The sequence below is a fragment of the Pygocentrus nattereri genome, chromosome 15 (genome assembly GCF_015220715.1).
Source record: "Pygocentrus nattereri isolate fPygNat1 chromosome 15, fPygNat1.pri, whole genome shotgun sequence".
Lineage (NCBI taxonomy): Eukaryota > Metazoa > Chordata > Actinopteri > Characiformes > Serrasalmidae > Pygocentrus > Pygocentrus nattereri.
Genome location: NC_051225.1, coordinates 28,435,758 through 28,460,828, shown reverse-complemented (window position 1 = coordinate 28,460,828; position 25,071 = coordinate 28,435,758). Strand labels below are relative to the sequence as shown.

The 25,071-nt window shown below is 40.8% G+C and overlaps 1 protein-coding gene across 1 annotated transcript in view; it reads left to right on the top strand.

The window, feature by feature from the left end:
* The window catches only part of aspscr1 (ASPSCR1 tether for SLC2A4, UBX domain containing), a 45,058-nt gene extending 29,596 nt beyond the window's left edge, over window positions 1–15,462 (top strand). Inside the window, exons 13-17 of the mRNA XM_017724779.2 lie at window positions 681–733; window positions 7,076–7,127; window positions 7,526–7,595; window positions 11,832–12,016; window positions 15,235–15,462. Of these exons, the coding sequence (XP_017580268.1) occupies window positions 681–733; window positions 7,076–7,127; window positions 7,526–7,595; window positions 11,832–12,016; window positions 15,235–15,245 (371 nt within the window). The 3' untranslated portion in view covers window positions 15,246–15,462. The remainder of the gene's footprint in view (window positions 1–680; window positions 734–7,075; window positions 7,128–7,525; window positions 7,596–11,831; window positions 12,017–15,234) is intronic.
* Window positions 15,463–25,071: the final 9,609 nt, after the last annotated feature.

Here is a 25,071-nt window from a genome sequence, read left to right as displayed (position 1 = left end):
CACAGTTTGGGTCTATAGCCTGTTCCATAAGCTAACATTAAGTTAGTTGATCAGGCTACAGAGGAACAGGTGTAATTTCACCTTTTTGTCTCTTCAGCACCAGTTGCTCCACTTCACTCCCTCAGATTTGAATCAGTATCATCTAAACATGTTCTGTGGTGAGCAGATAGTAACTAAGCGAATGCTAACCAGCTCCTCCCTCTTGGTTAGCAGCACCATTCAGCATTTCCCAGTTCCCCAGATAGATAGTTTGACTGCTATTGATTGATAGCTTGAAAAGCATCTACTGTGTTAGTAGCATCTACTTATTTGGTGACCATGTAAGTGAACTAAAATATGATTATTTTCTTTATAGAAATAATGCAGGATGTGACTACACAAAAGTGGCATAAATACTTATGTCACTTAAGATGTTTTTATGTTTTTACATTTAAATCATGTGATTTTAACATACCCATAGCTGACAAGTGTAACTGTACAAATATTTAATATTTATTCATTTTAAATAATAACAAAGTGTCTATAGCTCTGCTTAGATGTGGCTGATTGTGTCTGACATTCAGTGCTTTCTTTATATTCTGAATATACCTGCTTTATTCAAATACCTGATTGTGTAAATGTGTCCTAAAATCCACATATTTGATCATGTTTTGCATGATCATGTTTTCTTTTCTTGCCAGTTATTGCACCTCCCAAGACTGTGCTGGATGACCCCAACGCTACTCTTTTTCAGGTGAGCCTCAGGATGCGTGTGCTTGTGTGTTTATCTGTATGAGGATGTTTGCGTGAGAGCTGTTTTGCGTGCCAGCCACAGCTGTGTGCATTTGGACACATATTTCCATGTGATGTATCTGGCGTGAGAGTGGGGTGTTTTTTTGGGTTCGTGAGGTGGACGTGTATGCGAGTTCTCAGTGGGTGGTCATGGTTTGGTCAGTAGTACGGGGATAATGGTTTGATTACAGTAGAGCTGATTGCGTGCTATTCCTGTAGACCCCCTGTGGCCCCCTCGGCAACTACAACACACACACACACACACACACACACACACACACACACACACACACACAAGAACAAGAGTAATATGAGCTGTGCGCTTGGTGGAGGGACACATGAACTATAAAATAAACAAAACTTTACCACTGCAGGTGGCCATTTCAGACAACATCGGGGTTGGTATTTACAAAGAAGTACTTATTTAGAAGACATATTGGATCAGATTCCTCCTTATTTATGATGGTTGTTGTCACAAAAAACTGATTCTAGATCAGCACTTCTAAAACTGGTGGTTTGTGTATGGAGGGCCTTAATCACGTCAGCAGGTCTGTGCAGCCTTAATGAAGACCTCAATGTGATTTAAGAGAAGTTTTTTTTTTTTTTTTTTTTTTTGCAAAATTTTTATGGAAAGTATTTGTTTGGGTGACTGTTGACTGTTTGCAACACTAACCTTTTAGCTTCTAGTTCTTCTCTAAAGACACAAAATTTGGACACCAAACATCTTGTCTGGTCATCTATGGGAAGGGTAATTTGTTTAAATTTGACTTTTTGTCAACAAAAAGAGGCCCACAGATTTTTGGCTATCAGTACAGATGAAGTACTGATGTTTATAGACTTTTTAAATATTATAAGGAATAAATACCTCAAATCTGAGAGTCATTTTTTTCCAGAAGATTTGAATGGTTTCCTGCACTCTCTTTCTCAGTGGTTAAAAGAAGGTGAAGCTCATGGTCAGCTCGAGGTCAAGGCCAGTCATCCACTGCGCTTATGGATTAGTTTAGCAGCAGAGGACTGGGGGACCAGGTCTGAAAAAGGGTGAGGGAGAGGGGGATAGGGAAAAAAAAAAACGAGTGAATGGAAGAGGACCGGCTGATCTGAGGCGCCTCTCCTCTCTGTTCAAAGGGAAAAGGCCGGAACGTTCTCCGAGTTTGCCCTGACCTCAGCTGGCTTTCATTTGGCCAGGTGGAAACTGGCATATGGGGGTGCTTTGATCCCTATCCTCCTCCTCCCTCCCTCCCTACATCCCTCCATCCTTTCTCTTTCAAGAGTCTGATTTTGGGACAGTATATTGTGTGTAAGTAGCAGTCAGGAATTCTCAAAGTAAAAAGTAACAGTTGGTTTCGGATTGCGACCATGTTACATTCCACAAACTGTACTTTCAGTAAGGATGCACTGATATGAAATTCCCGTAACAATAACCAATAATTAACACCTTGTTTTGGTAGATACTAATAACCATTCATTTTATTTCATATTTATTTCAATTGATTTATCTTAAACTTAACATATAAATAGAATTTTGCACATAAATTGCAGAAAATACCATTTTTAAGCTCCTTGTAGAGGGTCAACAAATCAACAAAACATAGCTTGACAGGGGGTGTTCAAACTTTTGCATATGACTATATAAGATCCATATGAAATTTCTAAAACTAGATCATTGTTTATTTCAGCATAGCTGTTCATAGCTAAAGCAGACCTTCTGACTTTTATAGACAATGAAATGGTTAGCAGATTTTCTAATGCAGAGCAGCTCACACTGGCCTTGTCCATTAACTGATATTGTCCAGTGACTCCTATCGCGAAGCAAGCAGCGCAATTCCAATGTCGGACCTAATTATTGTGATTTTCCGTTTATTGAGAGAAAAATATATTGGTCACTAATATTCTTAACATTCCACTCTTCTCTCTGCTTTGCTCTCTCACTCATGCTTCCTCTCTCTGACCTGCTGACCAGCATCATGCATTTGAAGTGGCCTGTTGGAGATGAAACGGAACTTGAAGCCTGATTGTTGAAAAGTGAGATTCTCCTGATAAGAGCTCCAAAAATAAACTTTCCAGTCATGTGACCAGGTAGTGGGGTGTATGTGTGAGTGTTTGTTTGAGTGGGTTTGGAGGTGGTGAAGACATGCTGGTCAAGATTCTGAGTATGCTACATATTTTATACATAGTTACATAAATAATATATAGGATACTTTTTTTTATAGAAAACTTTTTTTCATTGGTAATAACAGAAATAATAATAAGAAGAAGAATCCTATATATTATTTATGTAACTATAAATATATGTAGCACACCCAGACTCTTATCCAACATGTCTTCACCATGTCCGAACTCACTGACACTCACTGACCCCCCCCTATATATATTGCTCAAAAACATAAAGGGAACACTTAAACAACACAATATAACTCCAATTAAATCAAACTGATGTGAAATCAAACTGTCCACTTAGGAAGCAACACTTTTTTTAAAAAGGGGGACCGGAGGGTGTGTTCCAACTCCAGGGGAATCACACTCCTCAGCCTCCCTGGTAAGGTTTATGCAGGGGTACTGGAGAAGAGAGTCTGCCTTATAGTCAAACCTCGGATTCAGGAGGATTCTTCACCCTTGGATTCTTCACCCTCTCCAGTATTCTGGAGGGTTCATGGGAGTTTGCCCAACCAGTTCACATGTACTTTGTGGATTTGGAGAAAGCATTCGACTGTGTTTCCTGGGGTATTCTGTGGGAGGTGCTTCAGGAATACATGGTACATAGCTCTCTGCTACGAGCCATTCAGGCCCTGTACAAACAAAGCAGGAGTTTGGTTCAGTTGGCCGGCAGTAAGTCAGACTCGTTCCCAGTGAGAGTTGGACTCCATCAGGGCTGCCCTTTGTCACTGATTCTATTCATAATTTTCATGGATAGAATTTCTAGGTGCAGTCAGGGGATGTAGGGTGTCTGGTTTGGTTACCTCAAGGTCACATCGTTGCTGTTTGCAGATGATGTGGTCCTATTGGGGACATCAGGTCGTGAACTCCAGCTTTCGCTTGATCGGTTTGCAGCCGAGTGTGAAGCGGCCGGGATGAGAATCAGTACCTCCAAATCTGAGGCTATGGTTCTCAGGCGGAAAAGGGCGGAGAGCCCTCTCTGGGTCGGGGATAAGCTCTTGCCTCAAGTGGAGGAGTTTAAGTATCTCGGGGTCTTGTTCACGAGTGATGGTAAAAGGGAGTGGGAGATTGACAGGCAGGTTGTTGCTGGGTCAGCAGTGATGCGGGCTCTTTACCGGTCTGTTGTGGTAAAGAAAGAGCTGAGCCATAAGGCAAAGCTCTCGATTTACCGGTCGATCTACGTTCCCACCCTCACCTATGCTCATGAGCTTTGGGTAATGACCGAAAGAATGAGATCGCGAATACAAGCGGCTGAAATGAGTTTCCTCCGCAAGGTGTCTGGACTCTCCCTTAGAGATAGGATGAGACGTTCGATCATCCAGGAGGGACTCTGAGTAGAGCCACTGCTTCTCCACGTCGAGAGGAGCCAGCTGAGGTGGTTCAGGCATCTGCTTAGGATGTCTCCTGGACGCCTCCCTCGGGACCCAGGACACGCTGGCGTGACTATATCGCCCAGCTGGCCTGGGAGCGCCTCGGAATTAATATATAATTAATTTGTGGATATAGATTGAGCCTAGTGTTTCATCATTAAAATCCCAAAGTGTGAGGTGTGCGTGTGTGTATATATATAATCCATCCAGTATGTAAAGAGGTAATGTGCATGAGCACATACTGTACTGTATTACATTTACACTGCAATAAATCCACACTTAATACTCTAAAATCTAACAATGGTGGAATAAATCACTGAATTTGGGATTTGGGTGTAAAGTTCATTCCTAACGACTTCTTTCACTGAAAATCAAAAAGTGCTGAAAATGGCATTTAAGGCTTTACTCACATCATCTTGACCACTACAAGCTCAGTGTGTCCTGCAGGCACATGCACACAAAGCGAGGACTGCACCAAAACAGCTATGACAGAACTCAACAACCACAGAACATTCACATTCCTCCTTTCTTCTTACTGTGTCTGTGTGTGTCTGTGTGCACGCACTTCCTTTACTGTGTATTTTCTGTTCTTGTGTTTTTTTGTTTTTTTTACTGTGGTCTTCTGTAGTGTTTCAAAGTTTTTTTGGAGTGTGTGTGTGTGTGTCTTTGCTGCTGCTGAATATGACAGTATGATATCTTTATTATGACAAATTACATCATATTAAGCTTTTCTAAGTAAGTCTTGAGTTGAGCTGGGTATTATTCAAAATATTTCGGTACTGATACTTCTAATAACATTGACAAGAATAATGACACATGGACAGTGTTCATAAAAGCATATTGTTTATGCAAAAAAAAGTATGATGATGATCAATTATCTTCATATTGTCCACCTCTGCTTGGTTGCAAGTAATTCGCTTGGTTTCATTATTGTACTGATTTTCACTAACTGCACATTAGGATAGGTAGCAACATTCAGTACCTTTATTTCCAGAACACTGATCATCTGCATGTTTAAAAGTCTGGAAGACACTCTCGCATGGCATAACTGTTGAAGGTTTTGACCTATTTATTAGGAGATCAGGAATTTGAATCACAACAATGCCAGCAGTCCAGCAGCGCATAAGTGGTCTGTTAATTGGATGTTAATTTGGATGGGTGTGGGGTGCACAATTAAATTTAAAAGAAATATTTCATTAAATTATAATACCCTGGCCATATAAGGCCTTGACAAAAGCAATTGCTGTTCTGAATTGTGGCAGCCTTCGCCTTGTGAAATCTGTCTGTAGCCCGTTCCAAAATGAGAAAAACAAAATAGCAATGCCAAGATGAAGAGTACTGAATATCTGGCGCAAACCAACCTTTTGAAATAGACTTCTGGGAAGCTGTTAAGACTGCCATTAAAACTCTTTTTTTTTTTTTGCTGTGAATTAAGATTTACATTTGAATTTTTTTCTCTGGACAGTTTAATCAGAAAATAGTGCTGCACAGTATATCATTTGTAAAGCCTTATGAAGGTAAGCACTGTAGCCACTTGCACTTGGTTTTATTATAGTACAGTATGAGCATCTTCACAAGCCGCAGTTCCCTATGAGTGTTTTGACCAATTAAGATATTAAAGAGAATTTTCCAGGCAATATTGCAATATATGAGTAGTATAATTTCAGTGGAGTGTTTTGTCCATTTCTTGCAGCTCCTACTCTCTTTCTTTCCTGCATTCTGCTCTGCTCTGCTCTGCTCTCGCGCTCTCTCTCTCTCTCTCTCTCTCTCTCTCTCTCTCTCTCTCTCTCTCTCTCTCTCTCTCTCTCTCTCTCTCTCTCTCTCTCTCACTGTCTCTCTCACTGTCTCTCTCACTGTCTCACTGTCTCTCTCTCTCTCTCTCTCTCTCTCTCTCATGCTGTCTGCCTCTCTCTGTTTCCATCTCTTCCTCCCTTCTGTCTCCATCTCTGTCACCCGCTATTAGGACTTAAAAGCATTAAAGGCACACAAACAGAATCTTTAATCACTCTGTGTCATGTCACGGAAGGAATGTTTCCCATCCCAGCCAGCCTTTGATACCATTCCTCACCCCCCACACCCCCCTCCCACTTGCTTTTGGAGCCACTGTTCAAATGGGGGGGCATTTGTAGCTTTGTGGGGACAGAATGCCTGGTAGCCCATTTAAACACATTGTTTCCCCCTCAAAGAGCTCTAATAATAGCAATTAGGACACAGCTTTGCCTATTATAGAGCCAGCGCAGGGTGCAGAGGGCCGCAGCCTGTAGCGCGACCAGCCATAAGAGCATTGAGGCAAGAGCTGTGTAAATATGTGAGAATGAAAAGTTTGACAAATCAAATTGAGTTTAAAAATCTGCTGAGCCTAAAACTCAGCTTGCTGGATAGAGACTGCCATTCAGGATAACACGGTGTTCAACTTTGTTGTTTAAAGAATACTCCAATACTTTCAGGCTAAGCTGTATCTGACCCATCTGTATGTATGATTGATTACCATGAACACTAATTTCGGCATATGTTTTAAAAAAAACAAAAAAACAAGTAAATAGAAGCAGTGCATGAAAATTTGCAGAACATGCCATGTTTAAGAGTGTTCCTATAGTCTATAGTTGTAGGAAATAGAAATTCATTTTTAGAGGCCATATGCCTCACATGAATCCAGTGTCTTTTTGGCACTCTTTCCTTTTACCACTGTAATAACTGTGCTGATCAGAGCCTGATTTAGTTATGTGATGGTAATTATATTGCCCTGTCTTTCCTCTCTGTCCTCTCCTGTCCTCTCTCAGGCCAACCTCTTCCCTGCTGCTCTCGTGTACTTTGGCTCGGACGTGAAGACAGGTTTGTTAACGGCAGCTTCCATTTCTGTGCGTTTCTTTCATCTCCTGTCCAAAGCAATGACATCAAATTAATCCTGTTTACCCAAAGCCCCCTCTCCACAGAGGGCATGCTGGGTAACTGCGTGGCGCAGACGATGTAATGAAGTGCATGTTTTAGTATGCTGTGATTTAGTCATAGATGCCACTCCAGTCCATTTAGCTGAAGAGTGGCTTTCGGCAGTAGATCATTACAGCAAAGCCCTCGACTCCAGATCACTTGGTGATGCAGTTCAGATGTTTTAGATTTTCGTATTGACCTTTTCGTCTGGTGTTTCATCCTGTTACCTAGCAGCCTAACGTAACTGACTTTGACAGGCCACGATTGGTGAAAAGTATGCACTTCTTTGTGATTGTTGACAGAGTGCTACCTGCACCGTGATCTTGTGGACGGCAGTGTGTCTGCCCTGCAGGCTGATGAGCTCATTGCTGGGTATAGTATCCCATATTTTATCCCTCCACCTGTTTTTTCTGATCTTCTGTTTGTCTTTTTTTATATTTGCTATGTTCTTTGTTCATTTCAACATAAATAAGTGATAGTTTAGAGAAAAAAAGAAAAAAAATTGTATAGTCAGTCAGCCAGGATATGGATGGTGTCTGAAATTTGCATCTGTAGTTTTGCACTGGAACTACAAGGGTAATGCAGCTAACAACAGAGGCTTATAGCCCAACATGTTAACTGTATTAGTAGGGATCATGGCTACAGGGGGCCCACATTTTTCATTAAAATCGCCATTTCTTGAACAATGTAAACATAGCATTAGCTAGATCCACCCACTGTCTATGCTGATAGTGAGAACTTAGCTGAGCTGTGCCTAGTTCTTATAGGCTACTTACCTAGCTAGCAAATAGTCAAAACATAACAGTATTTAGCCATTTCCCATTCCAGTTTAAACAATCAGCCAATAGGTTCTGTACTACGAAGTAAGAATCTAACTTCAGCCAAAAAAGACACTTTTTTCCATTAGTTTTTTTTTCCATTAAATATAGCATTAGCCTCCTCCACTATTTCTCTTAAAAACTATTTTCTCTTGAGTTGTGCCTAGTAAGTATAGGTTATAATCTTAGCAAAAATTTTTTTTTGTTGGTTACATTGTATCAAAAACAGTTTTTAAGAGTTCTTTATAAAGTTATTTAAAGAACCATAAACAACTGGTTTTGCATCATACAGAAGAACCATTTGACCATGCACAGAACAATTTATTCTTTCAAATGGTCATTTGAAGTTGGCTTCGTCAGTTTCTTATGTGAATTTTCCACTCCACCTTAAATGGTGCAGCAGTTAACTGCTGTACTGATGATTGTGGAATGGAAAATATCAATCAGTACAGTGAAATATAGCTAGTTAGTGGTTGTTATCCTCTCTGTAGTGACATCTCTTGTACCTAATGCTTGCTACTTGGCCCCCTCAGTTAACTATGCACCTCCAGTGCAAAACTGAAGAAGGACACAGTCTGACATGCTGACATGTTTTTTATTAATGTAAATAATTGCAAAACCATCTTTAAATCTAGAAATCAATCCACCTTCTGTACCTAACATGAAAAGATGTGCAGGAGTTGATTCTTGCTCATGGCAATGGAACAACTCTTGCTTATGCCCAGCTCAAAGGACCCTGAGTGCCCCCTACACACAAAAACACTCACACACAAACTCACACATTGCCCTCAATTGCCTCCACAGTTTCAGAATACAGTTGCACAATCACTTCAGTCACTTGCTATCTCTCCCTCGTCCCCACTCTGTGGCTGTTTTTCTGGGAGGATACTCATCCGCCTGGCTGGAATGCCTTTGAGGTTCTTTCCAAATGGGAATGTTCCACTGAAACCACAGGTCCCCCCCCTGAACCCACCCCGCCACACACACACACACACACACCACACACACACACACACACACACACACACACCTTTACAACCCCCATTCCGCCCTCATTTCCTCGAGCCCTGCACACATTTCCCTTCATCTTCTCCTGTCTAAAGATAGCAGCTTGTTTCCCAGTATCCCTGAACCCTCACACACAGACTCATTCCCTCCCACCTGTTTCTCTCTCTCCTTCATCAGGGTACACACACCCCTCTTGGGGATTTGCTTCAAAGGGGATGCCATTTCCTGCCACTGCCTGGCATGACATGTCAGTATGATGACTTAATGGGACAACAACTGACTGATAAAATCGGCTGATGTTAAGGCAAGACACTATAGAAATGACAATTTTGGTTCCACCTACAAGAGTCAGTGTATTACTGACTCATTGACTGACTGACTGACTGATCTTCACTGTTGAAATGCACATAGGCAAGTGTCGCTGTACCCTGTTGATTGTCGCCCTCATGCCTTCCCACTGCTACCAGTGGAATGCTAACAAATACTGGAAGTAAGCAGAAAAACATCATGGTTCTTAATAGAAAGTAATAACAGATGAACTATCTTGGCAGCATGTACTTCTACTTGAGCTTGAACTGTGACTTCAGTCTGAATTTTTACTTTGTCTCACTGTTTAACTGTTTCTGGTGAGGATACAACCACCAAGCACCAGTTCACGATCACTAAGTACACCAGTTTGTAAACATACTATGTTGATGTGTCACATTAGCTAACATTGCTGGCTCAGAAGCCATAATGCTAGCACTAATAGAACATTTTAGCAGACTTTAAATTTCCTACACATTATTTTGAGTAGACATTTGTATCTGTGCGTGTGCATGTGTGTCCATAGAAATTATCTTGGAGAGATGGCTCTAGCTAACATGGAGATGCTAGCTGAATGCTGGAGTTATGTGTATAACTGCTTATTCACCCTTTAACCCTGAAAACTGGCATGCAGACTGCTGGTTACATAGCAATTCAGATAACAGTCTCACCTAGCTAGTAGCTAACAAAAAGGCAAAGAGAGAGATTTGGAGACGAATGGACTTATTTGCAGTTATAATCACTCCAGCTGATACGTTTATTCTGCAGTGAGAAACTGTCAAACACTAAAATTTCAGCTTCTTGTTCTCCAGCTTCTTGTTTGAATTTTCACGCTCCACCTTAAAGGGTGCAACAGTTAGCTAGCCACATAGTTAGCATATTCTGGCACATCAGGATTATAGGTGGAATGGGGAAATCCGAACAAGAAGCTGAAAAAGTCAAATGTTAGGAGACACTTTGCAAGTAACTATTCTACTTTTGTGGAAAAGTTTCCTGCCAGATTTGTGAGAAAAGCAGCTATAGCCAAGTTCAAGCTTAAAGCAGAGATAAGTAAGTCTGTGTTTTTGTTTATATATTTTTAAGCCTATACTAGCACAAACTGATTCATATTTATAATCAAGATGGTGAAGCTTTAATGAAATGGGCATAAAATGTTGTGGTTCTCAAGGTGTTTTTTTTTTTTTTTTTTTTTTTTAATTTGGTTAAAATTGCATCTATGGCATGTATTTTTCCTTAAACTCTAGCCATATAACTGTCATAACACAACGGAAATAAATTCATTTTAGCATGTCAGTCAATTCACATTTAACTGAAAAACTGTGTTTTAATGAAGGCTGAAGTCCATCCACACTTGGCACAACTGCGTCATGTCATATATCACTGGAAAGCTGTCTGGTTCTTATGTACTAATGTTAATATGCAAGTGGTACATGATCCACAACACATTTAGTTGCTGACAAATAGAAAACATGAACAAACATTAAATGTATTCATTACTTCATTTACACTAACCATCCAGTTGGCTTTAGTGCAATTTGTGTCATAGATCTGGGAATTTACAGCCAATCATCCACTCAGTGTACTCAACATCATTTTACATTTTTGGTGTTTTTATTCATACACCTGAGTTATTACAGTACATTCTGGCTTGATTTGGGCTACAGAGAGTACAAAAACTGCTTCTTTTTAAGCCTCTATATACAAAAACTTGCACAAACACCTTTCCCACAGGTTATGATAAAATATTTACAGACAAGCAATTCACACTCTATTAATATAATCTGGGGTTATTTTTCTGTTTGTCTTAAAATAGGTAGAAGCCATAACAGTATTGAATATACGACTGACGTTATGGATCCTGACGGGACTAAAATTAGTGAAAACACTAATAATTACATTAACATGCCTCCCCTGGTAAAATGAATCCTGTCCAAATATAGCTAAAAATTGGTATCTGCGTCTTCTTTTATTTTCTGGGCCCTAGTAAGTGTACTGATGTTCTGTGCTCTACATTTGCCCAGGGATGCGTACAGCGCGGGGCTGCTCAAGGCTCCTCAGTGAGGAGATGGATGTTGGTAGAGGAGCAGCAGGTGGCTGGTGTCCTGTGCTGCGGAAATGCTTGTAGCCGGAAAGATTAAGATGTTTGCACTGAAGTGGCTCTCCACAGGAAGCTTCTAATAACAGCAGCCTCTCAAGGGGTCATGACCTTTCACCTCTTTACTCTCTTCTTCCTCACATGAAAGTGGTCAGGAGAGACTGGGTTAACCCTCCAAATCACACACGCACACTAAATACATCGTCCAGCTTAAAAGCACTTTTAGAGGACCAAAGCAGTGGAACTTGTTGTCTTCTTAAGCCTCTCTGTTGTCCTCGCCCTCTTTTTTTTTTCTTTCTTCTGTACAAATGTTTTGATATCCTCCCCTTTAATCTTTGTCCCTCTTTCCTTTTTCCCATCTTATCCCTCCTCTCTCTTCAGCTGCATTCCCAGGTCTCCTGCTCCATCCTCCAGCACTCTGCCCCCTGAAGACTCTCTCCCATTAGAATCCAGTGAATCCTCCAGCACCCAGCAGAGGTCAGAGGACACTTCAGACCCCCAAAGCCAGGCAGCCAAACCTGCACGCACCGACCCGGCCAAGGTACCCAAGTGGCTCAAACTACCAGGTGTGTTCAGGTTCATATCCTATCAGAATGGACAGGCTCTTCACCATTGTATATTGTGGTTATTTAGTGATGCACAAAAAGAATTCTTGGGCAAAAAACCAAAAGAGTCTAATAAGAATGAAAACTTTACATAAAGCACATTTACATAAAATTACGAAAATACTTAGAGTATTTCGACTCTAGCCCCCTCAACAGCAGAGGACAGTTGGTCATCCAAGCTAATGAATTCCATAATTTCTTTAGTTGTGACACTGTTTTTTGTGAATTTCTCATCTTTAAAACAACAAAGGCTACAAATAACATTAGCAAGCTAGCAGAGTCATTCGTTTCTGCTTCTGTTGTTTTGCTGTGTTTTGTGTATCAAGTGGAATTCAGTCTTTTTAAATGGCATCAGACCAGTAGTGGAGAAGTTCTTGGGTGGCGTGCTTGCTCATGATGTTTGACATGAACAGTGATTTTAAAAATTGCTTTTCTATTGTACCTCATATAATAGTTCTTATATATATAAAATTATATAATTATAATAAATAGTTCTGCATAATCAACATTTTCACTGTTGATCTGATGCTGCTCAAGCTTTTTGAACATGTCTGTGCTGACTGGCACAGGAGGCTGAAAGGAAGTGTTGTGGGTTGTTTTTTTTTTTTGTTTGGTTTTTTTTTTTCCCTTGCTGTTTCTCATTGTTATTACTGTGAAAATGATTTCTAAAGTCTTAGATTTGAATCTTTGTGAATGTTGGTCCACATTTGGGCTGAATGTAGGCTGAATGGACAGCCATACGTAAATATGTTTATGGTTGTGACATCACAAGACATGTCAAACAGTGTTGAGACATCACAACCATGATTAATTCAAAACAGCCTGTTTTGGCACTAGCTGATTGGTGAAATTTGAAGCATGAAGTGTTTACATAGTGCATTAAACTTTTATTTAAAAAAAAACAAAAAAAAACACTGAGGATGTTCTTCAGTTGTATGTGTTGACAAAGATTTTAACCAGAACTGGAGTCACTCAGGAATACAGCTTTGAAATCTCATCTTTTGTAACAAGTGAAGAGTAAAGGTGTAGACAAAAGAAGAAAGAACTTATGATTTTAGAGATGTAAAAAGTGATAATGGGACTTTAGACTGATCCATCTTCCTCTTAGTTCCTCCTGTGTCCTGCAGTATTAAGCTGTAACAGACCCTCAGAATTCCTCTCTGACCTCCTCCCTCAGCCCACAAACCACGAACACTCCCACTGCCCACTTTGCTGCTGGAGATAAGGGCTTTCACAATAGGGCACCTTCCTTCTTTCCCTCTCCCTCTTCACAGCCTCCACCTCCACCAGGCCTCCAGGGGGCTGCAGGCTGTCACACAGCCCCAGCAGAGGGGCCCAGTCTGGACCACATGAAGCAGGGGCCTCGTTTCTCTCTGTTGTGTGTTGAGCTGTGGTCATGGTGGCAGCCACTCTGACGATCTGTTTCGTTTTCACATGTCTTTATTGTGCTTTATTGTGTTCTTTTGGATAATTCTCACACGCAGTACAGCCTTTTTGTCTTCTGGGATGGAAAATAGAGAGTGAGAGAAATAAAGAAGCGCTGATTGATCTTCTCGGTTTGAATTTTGTTCAGAAGCTTTTGAGGGTTTAGAAGCTTTGGAGTTGTACAGAGAAAGAAGAATGCCTTGGAAGTTCTGAATGGACAACACTTGTATTGGCTAATCATTCCATCATGTTTTCTGAGAACACACTGTCAACAGTGCTGTTAAAGACTGACATTTATTATCAGTGGACAGTGACAGTGCATCTGTTTTATTTTGTGCTTATTCAAGGATTTTTGGCCACCCTCTGTTTCACTGTATTCAAGGGAAACATCCTCACTTTTACAAACCCATTTAACTGCAGTAAAATGGGTTGACAAATAAAACTGAGGTCATTTTAACAGTTTTACAGCACCCTACAGTGCCTTATGCCTTAGGTATCTTCATGGCTGAAAGTATGTGCTTGTGGTACATCTCATTTCAAAACCATTTGCATTCATATGGAGTTGGTTTCCCTGTAGTTCTATGATAGCCTCCACCTTTCTGTTAGATTTTGGAACATTTCTCCAGCCACAAAAGCATTAGTGAGATTGTACTTATAAGGCCCGTCTCACCATAGGCTTTCCAGTTCATCTCAAAGGTGTTAAGATTAGGGCATTGTATGTCATTACAATGAACGCCATTGTAATATTTCCCTTTACTGGAACCAAGAGGACCAACCTATGTAAAACAGCCCCAGACAATTATTCCCCCTCATCCAAACTTTACAGTTGGTGCTACACATTCAGAAAGGACACTTTCTCCTAGCATCCACAAAAGCCAGCTTTAAGTGTGATTAATCACTTCAGAGAACGTGTTTTCACTTATTCAGAGTGTAATGATGGTGCACTTTTCATCACTTTAGCCAACTTGTGGAAACCCAGTTCATGAAGATCTGGACCAACAATTTTTGTTTGTCCAGTTTGTCCAGAAAATGTTACTTCTAGAGGTAGATTGGAACTCTCTAGTGAGTGTTTTAACGGAGATAATAACATTACATTTTTATGAGCTATGTGCTCAAACACACAACGGGCCTGTTCTGTGAGTTTATGTGGCCTGCCTAGTGTGGCTTCTAGATGTTACCACATTGCAGGGCAGAATTTTAGGAATTTATCCTAATAAATATAATATAATAAATATATATAATAATATAACTGGAAAGGTGGCATTCTATGAACATGCCATGCTCTTCAGTACAACACATTTAATTCTCAGTGATTGTTATGGACATTGCTTGATTTATATTTATGGCATTTGGCAGACGCTCTTATCCAGAGCGACTTACAATTTGATCATTTTTACAGAGGTAGGTGAAGGTAGTGTTAGGAGTCTTGCCCAAGGACTCTTATTGGTATAGTGCTGGGTGCCTGCCCAGGCGGGGGATTGAACCCCAGTCTCCAGCGTAGAAGGCAGAGTTGTTACCCACTGCACTACACCAACCACTTAGTTATATTTTGGCCATGTAGTGCAAGTAGCTGATAAATGACGCAAATGTAGAGTCAAGACTCTACTAAGACTTTGATTTTAATTTTCAGTCATTTTAGCTGTGATAATAATAATTATTAGATGCTGCAGAAGTGTTTAGTGCTGCTTATGGTACACACTGTATTTTTCCTTACATTAGATTTTTTTTAACATTTTAAACCATTCTCTCCTTAGGTAAGAAATAAAACTGAGTCACCAAGTTGCTGGAAGACATCTTAAAAGAGGCCTGAAGAAGAGATTCCTCGGCAGCAGAAAGCCTCCTCAGATGATGATAATGCCTGATAGCAAAGCCAGCGTATCAGAAATTGGTTCACAGTGCAAATAGCGTCAAATTCATAGATTTGAATAATTGAATTCCTGAGATGCTTTATTAATTAAAGCTGACATGTCTGTTGCCAATTATTCTTGTAGTGAGTTTTTTTCTTGCATTTTTCAGCACTTTTTCATAAAAGTATAAAGTTCAGCTCAGCTGGCAGAATAACATTTGTTGAAAGAATTTTGCTCTTCATAGCTGTGCCATTTTGGGTCTGTAGCGAGTCTTTTTCCATCATGGAGAGATTTCACAGTATATAGGTTGCTCTGGAGCATTCGACAGCATGCCAGAGTACAGTAAATGATAGTCATGAGTTTTAGGATTTATGAGCATTTTCAAAAGTTTAAATCAAATTATTTGAAATTGAACAGTAAGTTTAGTGTGGTGTTGTAAGTTCTTTCCCACTATCCTACAAAATGTTTCTAGTTGTATTGATTCAGGTTGGTTCAGTAGAGTTTGAGCATCAGATTACTGCGATTAGTGATGGTGTATTGGCCTAACTATGATGAATGTAGGTGAGTGATCATGGTGGCAGACCTTGGCTGGTACATTGCTTTCTAAGGTAACTGACCATTTGAAAGGTAACAGAAACAGGTGAATGCAGTCATGACAGTGTGCCCTGCAAATATGCCAAATGATTCTGGTCATACTTGATGCTACATCTAGTGGACCCAAAAAGTATGAGGACACTTTAAACATTTACTTTTTTTTAGACTGCGTGAGGTTTTTTGGTACTTCTTAAAATGTTTATCAAAGTGCAAAGAACACTTTTAGCAAAGTGCATTTCCGAAAGAATTGGTAAACCAAACATTTTAGTGTCATTGAAGTTAGCATCAATAAGTAAGTTGGGGGTGTCTCACACACTGCTGTAGGCCTTTTGGAAGTTTCAGATACATCACTTACTTTAAGTACAAGCAGCAGCCCAATCAGTGAGTTGTGAGAAATGGAAAACAGTGGCAACTTTATTCCAAAGCTCAGTCTTGAGTCACTGAAACTGCTGCAAAATAAAACATGCTTTTATGTCCGTCGCAAACTTCAGGCAAAACATGTAATGTCTTTTCAAACTTCAAATGTCCCAAAAAATGTTAATGTGAACTACTAGAATCCTATAGGACCACTAGAAGAAGTTAGCATTATTGTATTGGTGTGTTTTTTCCTAAAATGGCTGGAGTTGCTGTAATAGTAATGGTTCACCACTGAGCATCAGCACTGGCTGCTACTGACTGTTGCAATATCAGTATTGATGAGTGTTGATATATGAAAAGAAAAAGTGGTATTATGCCATCCTTGCCTGTAACAATCTCAAAATATTTAGTGCTATATTTTTTAGAGCTATTTACAACAGATGCTCCATCATAGAGAACCTATTCACCATGCAAACAACAATTTAAGCATTCACTGGGTCTTTAAAGTGTCCATAGTTGTGGTTAAAATATGTTACCCTTTTTAAACCTGTAGAAGTGCATGTCTAGATGCTGTTGATATTAAGATTTAACCTAGACGCATAAGATTTTTGTGGTTACCATTTCTGATGCCATTTTGTAAGGAATTTGGTTTCTCTCGTTTTTTTTCTAGAAGGAGGAATTTAGAATTTGGTTCAGAAAACGATGCTGGACATGGCAGATGGCATTGGAAGCTATCCATCAGTGAAGTTCCCTTTTGGCCACTTGCAGTTTGACTTACTATTGGTGGCTTTTTTTTTTTGAAGAAAAAAAAAAAAACCTATCCGATGCTTTGATGTTCACAGTCCCACTGTTCCTAAACACTCTCCCTCTCTCTCTCCGCTGCCCATCTGAGGGAACTTCAAAGTGTCCAGAGGGGGTAGCCTGGTGCTCCTGGCACTTGTCATTCCTTAACTAGCTGACTGCCCCTCCGTGCCCTGCTCTTCCAGCCCTCCATCCCCATCCAGCCCCCTAATTACTTCCAGCTGTGGCGGGGCCTTTGAAGAGGTGGTGGGAGGGGGGTGAGGAAGGGGCACATGCTGCACGCACCTGCTGGGTGGATTCGAGGCCCATGTGCAGGTGACACTGGAGAAGGTTACGGATGAGTGCTCCTGATAAAACCCCACCAAAGCCATGATTTGCTAGGTTTTTTTTTTTTTTTTCCTCAAAGCATTTCGGCCAGATGGACTTCGTCATTTTATTACCCGAGGCATGAAGATTGAGTGACTAGATGGCTGGGGCACAGAAAGCACAGACGGCCTGGTTACCCAAATGCCTCATAGCAAAATGATCATCATTTCAGTAGAAGGGCTACTTCAACACTTTCTGCTACTTGAACGCCCTATTTTGTACATTCAAAATCCATTAATTGTATTTTTCGTCTATAACGTTTCTTAGGGTTAGTTTACCAAAAACAGTCAATATTAATTTTTGTATGACTATTTCCCAACCTCTCCCTATCCATTAGACTGATAAATGACCTCTGTTCTGATTTGCTGCCCTGTGTTGGCCTCCTTCAGAACTCCTTCGGGAGGCTGCAGTGATCCATCTGCTTTCTGACAGCCAGGAACAGCACAATATTTTCTTAAATGTCGTCCACTGCAGTAATTCCACCACAGACTGTCTGCATTAGCAACAGTCTTTGTCACTTCACTGTGAATCGGCAGGCTGCTGTATGTGTAATTACATTCATGGTTGTGGTACGGCAAACTCTACAACCTCAATAACCACATAATTCCCTCCCCCTTTTCACATAAAACAGTTTGATGTAGTATGTAATCATGACAGGTGACGGCAAATCATTTAAACCATATAACTAATTGAAAATAGTACAAAGACAGCACACCAAACGTTGAAACAGAAATGTTACTGTATTTTAAAAAATATATGCCCATGAAAATATACAAGGCCTTTCCTGAAAGAGACGTCATGTGGATGGCAACATATTGCTGGAAGAAAGCCTTGTATCTTCAAAATGGCAACTTTACAGGAGAAGGAAAAAACTACTTTTAATGTAAGTTAATGGAACCAGACCCCCCCGCCTTTTTTCAATTTTTAAAAAAAACTGAAAAACAACAAAAGTGGAGATATGAGGTTTTCTTCCAACAGCAGTGATATATCTTAAAGATACAGTAACTGAAACTGTCTGTGTAATTGCAATAGATATAGAGAGGAGGGAACAAAAATCTGGGCATCACGGTGTTGTGGTGGGTAGCGCTGTCGCCTCACAGCAAGAAGGGCCTAGGTTCGATTCCCCTGCTGGGTGACTGGGCTCCTCTCTGTGTGGAGTTTGCATGTTCTCCCCGTGTCTGTGTGGGTTTCCTCCCACAGTGCAAAGATATGCAGTCAGGCCAAATGGACATGCTAAATTGCCCCTAGATGTGAGTGTGTGAGTGACTGTTTGTCTGCCCTGCGATGGACTGGCGACCTGTCCAGGGTGTATCCTGCCTTTTGCCCGAAGACTGCTGGGATAGGCTCCAACACCCCCCCGCGACCCTGACGGAGAAGTGGCTTAGAAAATGGATGGATGGATGGATGGATGGATGGAACAAAAATCTGCTAAAAATGAAATATTGGTGGTTTGGTACATAAACCCATATAAACATCACAAAATAAAAAATGTAGGATATGGGCCTTTAACACAAAAGCAAAACATCAGTCAGCAATAATTACAGTTGCCCTGTCTTGATCTTGGTCTTGGTCCTGGGAACAGAGCAGTGAAGCATTGTTCATTCAGATTAGCGTGTCCATTGGGTATATACAAGAAGGGTTTCCCTAGAGAACAAAGAGAGACGAACAGTTTAAACAATGTGTCAAGAAAGCTGTGGAAATAATGGCGCTCATCTCAGTGAGCAGATCAGAACCAAGACATGCATTTTGCTGTCCTGGGGCGAGATGGAGTTGATGTAAGGAAGGTAAGGGGCAGAGAAAATATCTAGACCTGTCAACAATAGGCTGATAGGCTTGCCTCCAGCTAGTAAGTCACCCAAGGGACCAAGCAGATGTGCACCTATCAGAGGGAAGGGAACACCTGGGAAATCATCTGATCAGCTCTGCTTCCTAAGCTTGAGCCCTATAGTGAGGAGTCAGTGAGCTTGGGCCAAAATGTTCATTTACAATCAGCATGCTAGGACCCAAATAAGGTCAGTTAGTTTGGCCATGCTGAGGTAAAGTGTATTGAGAGCTGTTAGGGAAGCGTTCAGCCAGGTTGCCATCACAAGCTGAGCCATTAACGCATTTATAAGGAGTAAATTAGCAGTGCCAGCAAAGCCGTTTCTAAATATTTGAAGACCTCAAGTGACGTCCTATTTGGGGGGCACCTGCCCACCTCAGTCACATTACTTTGTGTGCAAGCATGAAAAACATTTTCTTTACATACCCTATCCCAAAAAATTTGGGACAGTGTGTCAAATGCTAATAAAAACAGAAAGCAGTGACTAATTTCTGAATTCTGTTTTGATTTGTATAAAATGAAAATAGTACAAAAACACAGTATCCCATGTTTTACTTTATGACCCTATGAACATTGTTTTTGTAAATATGTGTTTCTTGCTAATTTACTGCCTGCAACATGTTCCAATAGTTGAGACAGGAGCATCTTTACCCCTGTGTTACATTTGATAATCGTTTGGGGACTGAAAACATAAACTGATCCAGTTTTGAAAGTTTTTGCCATTCTTCTTTTTACAAGTCTTCAGCTGTACAACCATACAGGGCCTTTGTTGTCATATTTTGAGCTTAATAAGATGCACCTTTTCAGTGGGGGACACTTCTGGGCATCAGGCAGGTCAGTCTAGCATCCACACCCTCTGATGATGCAGCCATTCTGTTGTAACATGCACAATATGGTTTTGCGTTGTCATGCTGACATAAGCATTGATGTCCCAGCATAAGGCAGCACCTAGGAGAATGTTGCCCCAAATGGTGCTTTCACAGATGTGCAGGTCATCCACTCATATGCTGCTGTTACCGTTCAAACTTTTCACTGGCAACAATCTGGATGGTACTGTTTGTTGTCCATTATTTCCATTAATGATCTGAAAGTCTGACTTGTCAGACCACAATTCCGCACACATTACCAGTGTGCAGCAGTCGGTTTCAGATGAGCTCGAGCTCAAGCTCAGGGAAACATTATACAGAGTTTATTGCTAAAGTATTCCCGAGCCCATGTGGTCATATCCATCTAATTTTTAACGCAGTGCCTTCCGAGATGTTGAACATCTTAGGCACTCATTTGTGGTTTTTGGCCTTTTTCACTGGTGGACAGATTTCCCTGGATTTCCTGAATCTGTTGATGTTATTATGCACTGTAGAACGTGAGATACCTACAGTCCTGGCAATCACTGGCTGAGGAATGTTATTTTTAAGCTGTTTGATTTTTTGCTGATGGATTTTTGGCAAAATGTCCTCGACCCATCCTTGCTCATAAAGGACTCAGCCTTTTCTGTATGCACCCTTTTAACCCAACTATGATGACATCAACTTTTAAAAATGATTTTGTAACATTTCACAAAATTTCTAGTCTAAAGTTGCTCTTGTCCCATCTTTTCTGGGAGAAGCTGCAGGCATCAGTCTCAGACATACCCCCCCAGAACCCCACCCACCAAAAAAAAAACAAGAATGTTTGTGAAAAGATGCTTTTTATAACCATGGATATACATCGTCGTAACAGATCTGCTCACTTATACACAATATCCATCCATCCATTTTCCAAGCCGCTTCTCCGTCAGAGTCACAGGGGGGTGCTGAAGCCTATTCCAGCAGTCTTCGGGCAGAAGGCAGGATACACCCTGGACAGGCCAGTCCATCGCAGAGCAGACAGACAGACAGTCACTCACTCACACCCAGAGGCAATTTAGCATGTCCAATTAACCTGACTGCATGTCTTTGGACTGTGGGAGGAAACCAGAGAACCCTAAGGAAACCCACGCAGACACGGGGAGAACATGTAAACTCCACACAGAGAGGACCCTGGGCACCCAGCCAGGGAATCGAACCCAGGCTCTCCTTGCTGTGAGGCAACAGCGCTACCCACCGCGCCACCATGCTGCCCCATTATACACAATATGCACATGCAAATGTTTAACTCCAGTAAAAAGATTAAATATAAGACCAAAAAGAAATCAGCAAGATGTAACTGCAACAGCTGAGAGAGAGATACAGGGGTCGAGATGTTTTTCATACATTTCTAAATTTGTTCATTAGTGGTGAATAACCCAACATTACAAAATACATACAATGTCATACTTAATTTTTCCCTTAATGTGTTAAATTCAGCACATCACAACAGTCATTGTGCATTAAAATGTGCAGAAGAGTGTTCTCTGTAGAGGATGTGTTCACTTACTGTCATTTAGAAAACCACCAAAACATGTCATTTGACCAGAGGAGATGAAACCCTTGAGCGTGACTGTGTGTTTCCAGAGGCAGAAATGTCCAAAAGTCTCTTTAGACCTTTTGTGTGAATGGTACAGAACATGTTTCTCCACAAGATGGCAGCAGACACCAAATATGTATTGGTTGAGAAAAGATGCTTTGCTTGAATCAGTATTCTGATGCTGAGAGTCGTTTGATCTGAAATGATTCACAGTAGAGAAACATACTCAGAGTTCTTTATTGTTGTGATGATGGGAATGAGAGGTTGTGATGTCTACTGTTTAAATTTTATTTACTATCCAAAGCAAACAGTGTTTTACACTGTTTTGTAATGCTGTTAACAGTAAAATATAGGTAAATGTAAAAGATATATACATTTTTTTTGGAGTGTCCTATTACAAAAATATGATATACAGCAATACACAGGTATCAAATATGTGACATCGATTAGCATAAATGGATTTCCCTGATGTTCAATGCATTTTATGCTTTTTTAAATATTAGACATATATTTCAGACTGATATCAACATATTCAAGCATACATGTGTAACACTTTAACATTTAAAAGCAAACTGAAAATATAGTAACTATTTTAGGATGTATTCACTCACATATCAGACATATAGGTATTGGCCAAATTATATGCATATATGTCCACTATTTGAAGCATACACTATATTGCCAAAGTAATCGGTCGTCTGCCTTCACATGCATATGAACTTGGGTGACATCCCATTCTTAATCCATAGGGTTTAACATGATGCCGGCCCACCCTTTGCAGCTTTACAGCTTCAACTCTTCTGGTAAGGCTTTCCACAAGGTTTAGGAGTGTGTTTACGGGAATTTTTGAACATTCTTCCAGAAGCGCATTAGTGAGGTCAGACACTGTTGTTGGACTAGAAGGCCTGGCTCGCAGTCTCCACTCTAATTCATCCCAAAGGCATTGAGGTCAGGACTCTGTGCAGGCCAGTCAAGTTCTTCCACACCAAACTCACTCATCCATGTCTTTATGGACATTGCTTTGTGCACTGGTATACAGTCACATTGGAACAGGAAGGAGCCATCCCCAAATTGTTCCCACAAAGTTGGGAGCATGAAATTATCCAAAATCTCTTGGTCTGCTGAAGCATTAAGAATTCCTTTCACTGGACCTAAGGGGCCGAGCCCAACTCCTGAAAAACAGCCTGCGCCTCACATTATGCACCTCGGCATCCGCTGACTGTCATTTTACATGGCCTACCATTTGTGGCTGAGTTGCTGTCATTCCCACTTGCTTGCACTTTGTTATAATAGCACTGACAGTTGACTGTGGAATATTTAGTAGCGAGGACATTTTACGACTGGACTTGTTGCACAGGTGGCATCCCATCATGGTACCATGCTGGAATTCACTGAGCTCCTAAGAGCGATCCATTCTCTCCAAAATGTTCGTAGAAGCAGTCTGCAGGCCTAGGTGTTTGGTTTTATACAACTGTGGTCATGGAAGTGATCAGAACACCTGAATTCAGTGATCTGGATGGGTGAGTCAATACTTTTGGAAATGTAGTGTTTATTACACTTGAAAAACATGTTAGGGTTATGGCGTATTTATATTTGAAAATAAAACAGATTATTTTAACAATTACACCTTCTTGAGCCATCAATGCAGCAATATTGTTTTTTAAATCAATTATCTAGCATTCCAAGCACCACAGAAGTGCTCGTCCCTACAGTCATGCATAAAGGGTCATATTTTGAGGTAAAAACACGTGTTTCTGCAATTGTAACTGCAATAATCTATACATGACTATGGAGTATATGAATTCTCTCATCTCTTATTGTGAAATAAAAATCACACTGATGACATCATCATTTACCTATTTTCTGAAGATGTATGAAGAAAAGCACATGGTAAGTCCACTTTGTCTTTTCAATTATCAGACATTTTCTCATTTAGCTCATGATTTCACGTGAAGCTTTTAGTTAATGTCACTGGTGTGACCTACTTTATTCTTAGGTAGTTGTGAAAAAATACAATACAAATGGATAAAATTACATATTTTAGTGGATATTCCATAAATTAATCTCATGTGGTTTGATGTTCTGTAGCAGCCATTTTGTAAAAATGTCACTGGTGTTACCTTTCTTATGTGTAACACCTATGAGGATTAGTAACGCCGGTGACACCTATGGATACATAGAAAGCGGGCATTTCTGTAGAATGACCCAAATATAAATGGGTGGGGCTAAACTGCTGTTGGCTGAATAGGTGGATATATGTAAATAGGTTGGTTTTCATTGATTTGGGCTCTTTTAGTACATACTGTCTGTGTTCAGGCAATCAACAGCCATCTCTGGACTCTAGGCCATCCCGAGGAAATTGTGTCAGAGGGCACACGGTACGCCTGCTCAACTGTCCGTACCTTGACAGTTCCTTTGTGGAGTCAACTGCTCCTATTTATAGCTGAACTTCAGTTAATTTCCCCTACAGTGTCTGGGTCAGGGGCCTGTTGCCCCCATCCTGCCTGAGAGATGCATACCAACCCTCAACTATCCACACCCTGCCAGTGCCACACCCCAGCTTAAATAACTTTCGCTTCCCTAGGCCTCTACATTTCTTCATTTGGGGGGCTGTTGGCCATGTGGGCACATGGTTTAGATGCGAGCGTGTTTGCAAGGCAGACTTGAAAAGCAGACGAGGAGGCACCTTCGTTTGGACTATTGGCAAATGAGGAGAACGAAACTTGTTTGTACTCTGTTTCTTGTTGTGTTGTTGATCTACTGGAAATTCTTCAACTGTATGGAGGATCAGGATTGATAATAACCATTGGATGCTGGGACATCTGAAGGAATTCCTCTGGTAAAATGTTCATTGACTGGAAATTTGAATTGATAAAAGCTGATTGATACACTTGATAAATGACTGTGACGATGGTAATGCAGTGAGCATTTTTTCCAGACTGAGGCCTGAATCAGCTTGTGGTTGGAGGCGCAGTCCCCAGCCATTTTGACGGGTTTTGTTTGTGACAGTTTGTGAGTCACACGCTCCAAAATAGAGACAGAAATACTTTGCGTGCCCATGAGGAAGAGACAGCGCTCCGAGGAGCTGGAGGGAAGCATCTGAGAGAAAGAGAGAGAACGAAAGAAAGAGCGATACTCAAAAACACCCACTGTCATCTCCCCTGCCCCGACAACAACAGGCAACAGGCAACCAGGGGTCACCATCACATCGGGAGCAGAGCATCACCTGGACAACCTGACATGACTCGTACATAACTGTGGTCCAAAATGATCAAAGTCAACGTAGCCTCGATTTGAAATCTACAGAAACGTTAAAACACATCTTCCAGAGTCCAGTAGACAGCACTGGGTCAGCGGCAAGTCTGTGCAAAAGTAATTGG